Source organism: Mus musculus, chromosome 13 (assembly GCF_000001635.26).
Source record: "Mus musculus strain C57BL/6J chromosome 13, GRCm38.p6 C57BL/6J".
NCBI lineage: Eukaryota > Metazoa > Chordata > Mammalia > Rodentia > Muridae > Mus > Mus musculus.
In genome coordinates, this window is record NC_000079.6 from 38958854 (window position 1) to 38969097 (window position 10244).

Sequence of the window (10244 nt, forward strand, 5' to 3'; positions counted from 1 at the left end):
GGGGGGGGGGGGGGGGGGGGGGGGAAGGAGCCTGAACTACACAGAGAATTTAACACAAGGCTGGGCTACAGAGATCTTGTCTCCAAACAAACAAACAAAAGCTCAAGAACAGGATTACAAGTTTTCAAATCAAATAGCCAACATCTTGCTTTGCTTTAGAGACTCATAATACCCTCTGAAACTAGAACAGAAAGAAGTTGTGGAAGTGGATTGCTGCCTTGGGTCTCTTCTTAAAGCGCAACAGACACTTGGCACATTGCAGGGAGACATAACGGCTAAAATGGAGGTCAAAGAAGTGCTTAGAGTAAGTAAACACATACTGTGTGTGCACACACACAATCGGAAACAGGTGATGTTGCCTTACAATGACACACTGAAATAAAAGCTTATTTCTTTATACAAGTCTGTGTGTCTATGCCACAGATGGCAAGCAAGGGTCAGAAGACAACTCCTGGGAACTGGTTCTCTGTCATTTCACCTTATTGGTTCTGGGCTTGGCCACAGGCTTGGCCTCAGGTGCTCTTACCTGTCAGCTTGCTGGCCTCACCTTATCTCTTAACCTAGTCTTTTTTTTTTTTTTTTTTTTAATGTGAAGGAGGTACGCTTTCTATTACAAAGCTGGAATGGGAGGAAAACTTATCATGTGCACAGCCTGGAAAAGTCCCAGCTTCGCCAGAAACCTGCAACGCTCTAGTAACAATCATGTCTTCACAACTGGGTTCCAGGTGTGGGATAAGATCAAAGAGCAGAAAAACAAGATTGTGATTTCTCCCATACCTTATCACACAAAAGGGTGAGAGACTGGTGATTTCCGAAACTCTATTCCCCTCAAGGGCTAACAATAGGATTTAAAGTAGACTTTAAGCAGAAGTAATGCTATCTAAAATATTTTTCAAACGTTGTCAGTGTCTTTCCCCTCCAAGTCTCAAACTATCTCAACTCACTTGTAACAGAAATGTTTAACTAAAATTCGGGATTCTGATAATCTACTGTAGAAGTAACGCAGATGTAATTCATTCAAACACAAAAAACCAACCAAACAAAAAAACTCAAAACAAACAACTCATGATAGTAAACTAACAAAATCTTTCAGTGTTTTTCCCAAAGAAGAGAAAAGGAAGGAGGAAAGAAGGAAGACACGGAAAGATAGACAGACAAGGTAGGAAGAAAGAAAGGAGAAGAGAATTCAGCTGTAAAGCCCGAAAGAACGTACAGGGATTTCAGCGACATAAACTTAGCAGCCCTGCAAGAACAGTCAACTCGCTGCAAGGCAAACAGTCACCAGGTAACGGAGAGAGCGGACACAGACCCGGAAATGACTCTGAACTGCAAAAACAGCCAAGGGAATCCGAGAGACCAAGTCTCTGAGCACAGAGAGCAGGGTAGAGGAGGGGTCCGGCCCGGGGGTTCTCAGGCCAACAGGGAACGATGCTCTTCCCGGAAGCGCGCGCCCCGACCACCCCGACGGCGGCGGCGTCCACCTTCTCTGTTGACACGGTGTGGGAGCCCACCCGAGTTCTGCCTGACGACGCCTGGCCGCGCAGCAAGACCCCCACCTCCCAGCTCCGCCGCTGTCACCTCCTCGGTCTCCGTCTCCGCCTCCGGGTCTGCTCCCGCGACGGCCGCCTCGGCCGCCACCTCCCCGGAAGGTCTTCACACGCCGGACCCTGCGCGCCACTTCCGCCTAGGCGTCTCTGTGCGCGTGCGCCGGCGCGCGGCTCCGCCCCTTCGCCCTCCCCACCCCCTCGGCTGTTTCTACCTCTCCACCCTGCTCCTGCGTGCTCTGAGCAAGGGTCCTGTCCATCTCGTGGCTTCTGCGACCCAGTTGACTTCACATCCGCGATCGTGAGCCGGGGCGTGTGAAGGATGCCAAGGTTTAGAGTGCTCGAGCCGGATCTCAGCAGCCTGAGGTTCCCTTTCCCCAGCCTCCACCTTTTGATTCAAAGGGATGAAGTTGCTTCTCAACTACTTTCCTGTCCCAGTTCTCCGGACTCACTCCTACCCTTCTGGCCAAGGTGGACTGAAGAAACAGGAAGCCTGCGTCACATGCCCTTACAGTGATGATGGTTTGTAATTGGCCAGAAATGAACCAGGATTGTGTTGACATGCCACTCACTGCTTGAAATGTAAATCCCTGGCTTGGAGTCTGACAAATGTTATAAAATCTCTGATATTTGATCGCCAAATATCATAAATTATTCCACATTGAGAGCTACACTTACAGTTACTGAGATACAATGAAGAAAATGCCAAGATGGGCTTGGCGATAAGGATTATTACGATTACCTTAACCGGAATAGTATTCAAGAGTCTGCTTTGAAAAGGGGTGAATAGTGTCAACAGAAACGTTACAATCCGGTCAGATGTGTGTAAGTTTTAAAATTTCACAAGAATTAGGCATTGGGAAGCATTTATGCCTTAGGAGAGAATCTCTGAAGTGGTGAGGGAAAAGGTCCAGCTAGACATTTTAAAAATACCAGCCTTGCTAAGCCAGTTTTGTATGAAAGTTGAAACTTTAAAAAAAGGGGAGGAAAGAAAAAATCCTAAAGAGAATAACAAAGCCCATTTAGACATTTAGAGATGTCATTCTATGGCTCAACAATAGCAAATAGTAGCAGTAAAACAACTGTCAGCCAAGAAGGAACATTATTTATCAAACACCTGTTGAATGTGCCTATGTGTAGGGTCATATGCATAATTTATAAGTAGCTTATATGGACTTCCAGCCCTTAAGGAGTTATAGGACATAGGTGAGAAGGTAAATGGTAATATAAATCTGGAATACAAGAGGGGTTAAGGTCCACCCACTCTTGCTTAGGCAATCACAATAGCCTAGCTGGCTTCTATTATCTTTTACTTCCTTACAGCCTAATTCTGCCCAAGAGCAGGATTTGATGCTGCTTTGCTCTCAATGCTTTAATGGCTTTTACCATCTCATTGAAACCTAAAACCCTCTCCGTGGTTTGCAACTTGTTCTTGATGGGTCATATCCAAACAACACTTTAGAATTCATCTAACCCCCGTCAGGCACGACATGCCTCACTTTGCTTTGCTTTTCCTATTCCTTTGGTGTGGCACATTGCCCTCAGATATGTCCACTGGGAATGAAAACCAAGCATTTACCAACTGTTACCGTGGAATTAGGGATGAGGTGAGTGAGAGAGTAAGCAGGTAAGAGCAGCCCTGTTTGCCAATAGGAGCAAGGAAGACTGCAGTTATGGCCAGCCACAAAGCTAGATCCGAAACAGGGTTACCATTGCCTGTGGACTCATGAGGAATGCATACTCTTAATGTGAAGACAAGAAGCGCAGTCTCAGCATGTTGATAGCTTTTGACTAACCACAGAACAAACAGAAGAACCAAGGAACTATTCCCACAAAAGATAACCTCATGCCCAAACTCTATCCTTGAGAGGGAAACAGATCCCGTGACTCTTGATGAAAAACATTGTATTGCCACTGAGAAACACTGTATTTCAGTTTAGTGGTCATCTCCCAGCACACTTGAAGCCATTTGCACAAGGAGTTACTCTGTAGAAAGTAAATTACCAAGTCGCCAAGGGCCATTGTGCATAAATGCTGAGTGGATAGTGATGTTGAAGACTCAAAATGGAGGCCTAGTGGTGAAAGGCATGCTGTCCATAATCTATCTCACAAGGGCATCCCCAAAGTATGTAAAGTCCTTCAGAGAATGAGTATTTAACAACAGACAAGGTCTTCTCTGATCTGTGCTGTTGATGCAAGGAAGGGGCTGCTGGAAGCTCTTGAAAAAAAGTCTACTTTTTAGGGTCCAAAGTGGGAAATTAGATACTAATTGCACATACAAGGAAACTGAGATTTCATTACTAGACAGACTTGAAAAATGTTCAGAAGGTGTTCTCTTCTCCTGACAACTTTTTGACCAACCTGCGCAGATCTTGACTGATGGACCTGGGATCCGAGGTCCTGAAAGAATGGGGCAGACTATGGTGTAATGCTGCAGACAATCTTATTACAGTTTCAGTGCACAAAAGCACATGAGTGTAACCAAAGAAAGCAATAATCCAAGTAAGGTTTGTTTCAGTTCAGAAAAACATGTAAATCAATGCCAGTAAGCACATACTAAATATTAACAGAGCAGCCCTTTCTCAGGACAGAGAGCAATTGAGACACAATTTCCTGGCATGTATTATAGATTATATCTGGGAAAGCATGAAAGCAAGGCAGAAGGTCATATCCAGATTCAGGGTACACTGACCAGCTTGGTTTCTATAGCTATGACCTGACATCCAACAAGAATAACCATGTCTTCAAAATCGAATGTAAATGTTTGTCACAGGAGGCACCAAACTGTGTTCAGTAACAATTCAGGGGTCAAGGTTCACCTGCTGTAAAAGGCTCTCTGCCTTTTCCCCCCTGGAACTTCTTTCACAGTTCCCCAAGGCATTGTTCGCCTTAGGTCAATATTTTACCAAGTTCCCAAAATAAGACTCTGAGATCAGATGCTAATTTCAGAATTTCAGAGGCAGCATTACTACCAAAGACTTTAAAAATATAGGGGATGTTGCCATGAGTTGTTTGGTCCTCTGCAGTAGTCAGACAAACCGTGATGTGCAGTTGCTGGGCTCTAGTCAACCTATCTAAGTAACTCCAACAGTAGCTACTGTCAAATGAGTGAGTTTTAATGAGAATGCATGTTTTTATGTGATTATTGGTCTGGCAGATGCCCCATTGGTGAGGTAGAACAAGATCAGTTGGCTCCTTCATGAAAATAACTGGAGTATGATCCAGCCCTGCAGGAATTGTGCCTGACATAAAGGGTTCCAGCTCACCTTGTTTCTCTGTAGTCTCAACATGCTAATTAGATCTAGAGAGGAGGAAAGACCTATGTGCCTAGGTATATGTGATGTATATGTGAAGTAGGGTGGGCAAGAAAACCCACCTTGGAGTTTGGAGTCTGCCAGTATTGTGGATATCTGAGGTGGAGAGTGCTTGTGACATATTCTTACTTTGGTTTATCTCAACCAATGACTTGAGACAGGAGTGTGCAGGGTAGCAAAAGGTAGATAAGGGAGAGACCAATAGCAAGAAAGGCATTCCAGATCTCATTACAGAGGCTGCTGCCCTTTGAAGTGGATGTAATTTTATCAGGGCTGAAATCTCAAATGGATTTCCCATAAAGATCAGTAGTTTGCCTTAAAGGAAATTGTTAGCACTCTTGAAATGAAGTTGCTCTGTTCACAGTTCCTCTGCTTGTGCTCCAATCTGATAGACTTACACACTTATCTGACAGATCACCACTGACCACAGAAAACATTCATGGTAAGAAGATGATACAATGGAGCATATATGACTGAGGGATGCACTGGCTCTGCCATACAGTAACACCTGGAGGTCATTGGTCTTAGTGAGCATCCTCTTAGAGCACCAACAATGCTCCCTCACCATGAACAAAGATGCCAGCAGGATGGAGATGCTGTTGTCTGAGATACTTGGAGAGCCAGAAGCATGTACTCTCTAGTAGCTAGAATAGTCACAGCCTGATATTTGAAACTTAGAAAAGGAATGGCCCTTCTCATGCACTGTGAGTTCCAACAACTCAACAATAACAGAATGTGTGTTGCTTCTTTCTCTAGATTGGAAGTTCTGGACTCTGGGGAAGAACAGTTCTACCAGAGAAACAGAAACAGATCAGGCTGCCCACAAAGCCCCTCGCCTGGATAGGTTAGAGGTCTCCAGACCCTCCAGCTCTCAAGCATACATTGCACCCTATGAGCATCCTGCCTGGACAAGTCCCTGCTGCATGTTCTGCTGAACCTGGCTCACCTCTGCTGGCCAGGTTAGAGTTCTTCATTCTTCTACACAAGTGCAGTGCCCTCCACCCCCCTACCTCCCTACCCCCACACACACTCAGGTTAAAAGACCATGGTCGGACCTCCTCCTGTGCAAACTTTTGGCACTCGGCACTTGCCCTGACTGGATAGGTTGATGTTTCCCAACCCTCTTCCCTACTATGCATTTCTGCCTCTCAATATACTAATTCTGGACAAGCATGTTGGAGGTTTCAGGGTATCCAGCACCAACCACCATTTCCTACACCCCAGTTAGGGAAACACCTCTGCTTCCTCCAGTGCACATCCCTACCACTGTGTGCACTCCCCACTGAGCAAGTGAAGAGACAAAACCCACCCATACTTGACACACATGCACCACACTCTTCAAACCCCCTGGCTCATAGTTAGAGGAAACATGATCCTGGCCTCTACAAATGCTCCTACCACACTTAATGAGCCTCACTCCTTGAGGTTAGAAGATACATAGCACCAATGCACTCACTGCAGTGATTGTGGCTTATGAGTTCACAGGCCCTGTCTCCCAAGTAATCCAGAAGATCAGCTACAGCTGCTCCATCCACGAATCAACACAGGCTCTCCAGCCATGCAGTCAAGCCAAGGCCTTCAGTGCAAGGGAAATGCTAAGCGCCTTAACAAAAGCTCACTCACTGAAAGTATATAGACACTCATGTATGTACATGTGTGTTTATGTATATGTGCATATGTGTGAATGTTTGTTTATGCATATGTATGTATATGTGTTTATATATCTATTTGTGTGTACATATGTGTATGTACGTTTATGTGCATGTATGCGTGTGTATATGCTTATGTTTGTATATGTATAACTATATATGTGTTTATGTATATGTGTGTATATGTGTATGTCTGTCTCTCCACATTGTGATTATTTTGATATGCTTTAGGTCTTAGTGACAACACAAGCCAGTGTGTATGTTAGAAATGCTATGGGTGGTGTGTATTCATTAGGCACTTAGGTTCTGTGATATTGCATGAAAATGTTACTTCATGTGTCTTCTTATAACATCAGTCTGTTGGATTCCTCTAGGGAAAGAAAAGGCTGTTAGGACCAAGATAGCTTCAAGTAAAGAGGAACGGCAGCATCGGGTGTGTTCACCTCACTCTGCTGTAACAAAGGCGATGGTCTTCTTGTGATCCATGCTTGTCATGCTTGGACTTTTGTGCAACAGTTAATGGGGTGATTATCAGAGCAGGTCCACCATGACTGCCAAAATGACCAATGATTTACATTTTCATGAAATCCCTAGTCAGGACATAACATATGGTGTTATTCTGGATGAAATTTGCAAAGGAATGAAAATGTAAAGACAATGATATTAAATATAAACAAACAGGATCTGTACATGTATAGCTAGGTGTCTTGATTTGTCTCTTATGGAAGAGAACAATTTAAGGACTGAATTACACGACACCATTTCATCTCCTTGTGGTCAACGAAGAAGCTGTAAATTATACTGAAGACCAAGAGGGTGCCACAGCCATGCTCTATCTACTGATGAGATTTTAAGTTCAGTTTATAGTTTATTACCTTCTTTGTTTACCTTGGTATTTATAATTGTAAAATTACATTATAAAATACATTCACATAATTCAAAACTGAGTTTTGAATTCAAAGCATAAGTGGTAAAAATTTAATCACACACTTAATTCTTTTAATTTTCCTAACCTTGTGGCAGCTGATGGAACTTGGAGCTTCCAGTTCTTCCCGCAATAGCACATGAACAAGAGAAACAGCCATCAAGGTTTCCACTTTTTAAAAACTTGAGGTGGTCATACAGTATATGACCTTCTGCATCTTTATCTAAAGTTACATTTTTGAGATTGTTTTTATGTTATAAGTGAAAAATCTGTTTAGATTGTACAGCATGCAATATGTTCTTTCTTTGAAAAAAAAAAAACGTTTTATTGATTCTTTGTGAGTTTCACATCGTGCACCCCAGTCCCACTCATCTCCCTGGCCCTTTATATCCGCTCTCTGCCTTTGCAACCTCCCCCTAAAGGATAACAAACAAACAAAAAACAAAATGAAGAAGACAAAGCAAAGCATAGAAAACATCTCATCTTGGAAGCTATAGTGTATTTCACAGTATGCCCCTTTGTCCACACATTTTTACTTGCAAATGTTCATTGCAATGAGTCCTTGGTCTGATTTGAGACCTCTAGCTTCTGCTACACCATCACTATTGGACCCTCGTTGGGACTCTGCTCTGTGTCATGGCGATCCTGCAGCTTTGGATGAGCAGGTCTGGCCCTTTCACATGCTCCAACAGTTCATAGATGATGTAGATTTTGGGGTAGGCCAACTCAAAGCCCTAGATCTGAGTCTGCCTGGTAGCTCAGCCTGGTGGCTCTCTGGTATCCCCACCAGCAGGGTGGACTTTCTAGCACTGCCCTGCTAGCCCACCCAATGCCATCACCAGTAGGGGGCAGAGTCAGCTCTCCAGAGGCTCACCTGCACTCACATGCCACCAGAGCCTGCTCCATTGTGATGCCCAGTTGAGGCACAAGGCCCACTTCCCCAAGTGCTGCAGTCAGTGAGGAGCTAGGCCAGCTCTCAGGGCCACGCCCTCTGAGCCAGCTCACCTCCCCACTCCCACCCCCATCAACTAGGGCCAACTCTACTGTGCTGCCCAGGTGAGGAGGTACAGGGACAGCTAGTTCTCCAGAGTGCTGCAGCCAGTGAGGTGTGGGGCCAGGTCTCTATACCCCTTGGACATCTACAAGGTCCCAGGAAGCTGCCCAGACCAGGGATGTATACATGATCTCTGTTGGTAATATGAGCCACAGACATTGACTCTGACCCCTTCCCCTGCATGATCATGGACCCAGGCATGGCCCTCAACAGCACAGGCTAGGACTTCACCATGGTCTCAGTTGGCAGGGCTGGCTACACATAATAGGCTATTCCTCTCTAGCCTTGAGTCTTCTGTTCCCTCTCTCTTCATAATGCTCAAACTGTTCTGTTTCTCTTTCTCTCTTATCTATTCACCACATACTTGCATATTGCAGTGGTTCCCACTGTGGGTGGGCCTCATAGTTGTCAGGTCTCTGGGTAACCTGCTCTGCCTTTGCCTCTAAGTATCTACAGGCTGCCCATGTATATGGCAGTATAAGGGTCCATGATTCGCTGAAGAATGATACCACAGATTCAAATAGTATGCAAAAGCAAATTGCATTTTATTCTGTAGTAGTCCAGCATGCTGGGGTCTACCATCTACCAAGATGGAGGAGCCCCAGTAGGCTCATGGGCCTAATTTAAAACACATTAGGGAAATTATAGGGAGAGGTTTTGACTTCTTTCTTAATCCATTGGCTCTATCTCTAGGGACATTCTAGAACCATTACTGAAGTGTGGCAGGCTGGAAACTGTTGCTGGGGAAGTCTGGAAACTGTTGCTGAGGAAGTCTAGAAACTGTTGCTGACCCCTTGCCCTTGCCTCAAGCTAGGTGGCAAGGCAGCTTCTGACTGCAGAGAAGTTTCTGACTGGCTCCCTAGGCCTGGGTTTTTTTCTGTAACTGATTTGCCTGGACAAGTTCTTGTTCTTGAAAGCAGAGATTTAGGACTGCCAATTTGAAGCTTGTCATGAAGTCAGTCTGTCTCATTGGCAGGTGGGTCTCTGGGCATCTTTCCCTGCCTGCTCAGAATGGCATAGTGGTAGATGGCTCTCTGAATGTCATTGTCTTTCCTTGACATGTTGTGTGGTGGCAGGCAAATAAGTTCAACACACACACACACACACACACACACACACACACACATGTATACACACACACATTTGAATACTATTTAGAGCTGTTCTTACATTTATAGTTTCATTTATAATTTGGTCTAAATGGCCATTATGCATTTAATTGTGACATTCAGTTTTATCAACTGTTCCTTGGAAACAGGTGTTGCAGAAAGAACCAAAGGACACATGTGTCCAGCCACTATACTGTATTGTCCCCTAATAATAAAGAAAATATGTTTATGTGGCTATAAAGGTAGAGCTACACCTAAACTGAGATATGAAATTGTTCTTCTGGGTGGACGGTAGCTTTCCCAAGTGAAATGGGCTGTGTCATGTGGTCATAGCCAGGTAAGAGTGAAAATCCTCTAGGATGCTACTGTATGTGGGGCCTGTACTTTGGATCGCAATTGGAGATCCCCTCAGAGCTCCTGGCCTTAAGATGCTCTAGTCCAGAACAATGCTCTTTATATAGCCATGCCGAGCTGTTAAAGGCACCTGATAGCTATGAGTCTCTCTGGTACTCCTTTCCCAATAGACAAGAATACTTTCACGGGCCCACAGCAGATCCTGACTGGGGCCAATGTGAGTGGTAATAGATATTTTATGTGGCATTTCCACACAGGTGTTTTGTTACAGCAACAGAAAAGCTAGTGCATTGTT

The 10244-nt window shown here is 44.6% G+C and overlaps 1 protein-coding gene and 1 long non-coding RNA gene across 17 annotated transcripts in view; one reads left to right on the plus strand and one right to left on the minus strand.

The window, feature by feature from the left end:
• Positions 1-2026, minus strand: part of Slc35b3 (solute carrier family 35, member B3) — a 28748-nt gene extending 26722 nt beyond the window's left edge. For 5 of the 16 annotated variants that reach the window (XR_003950408.1, XR_001780746.2, XR_001780745.2 and 2 more), the window contains exon 1: positions 1760-1848. Coding sequence is in view for 2 of the 16 variants with exons in the window: in XM_006516527.3 (XP_006516590.1) it covers positions 1760-1804 (45 nt within the window). In the remaining 14 variants the exon portion in view is untranslated. Of the gene's footprint in view, positions 1-1309; positions 1692-1759 lie in introns of those variants that run through there. The other 11 variants (XR_003950410.1, XM_006516531.3, XM_006516528.3 and 8 more) reach the window with 9 other exon arrangements.
• Positions 1766-7444, plus strand: 5033403F01Rik (RIKEN cDNA 5033403F01 gene). Its single transcript, NR_131019.1, has 3 exons — positions 1766-2369; positions 5615-5817; positions 6882-7444. It is a non-coding gene; the product is annotated as an RIKEN cDNA 5033403F01 gene (long non-coding RNA).
• The last annotated feature ends 2800 nt before the right edge of the window (positions 7445-10244 follow it).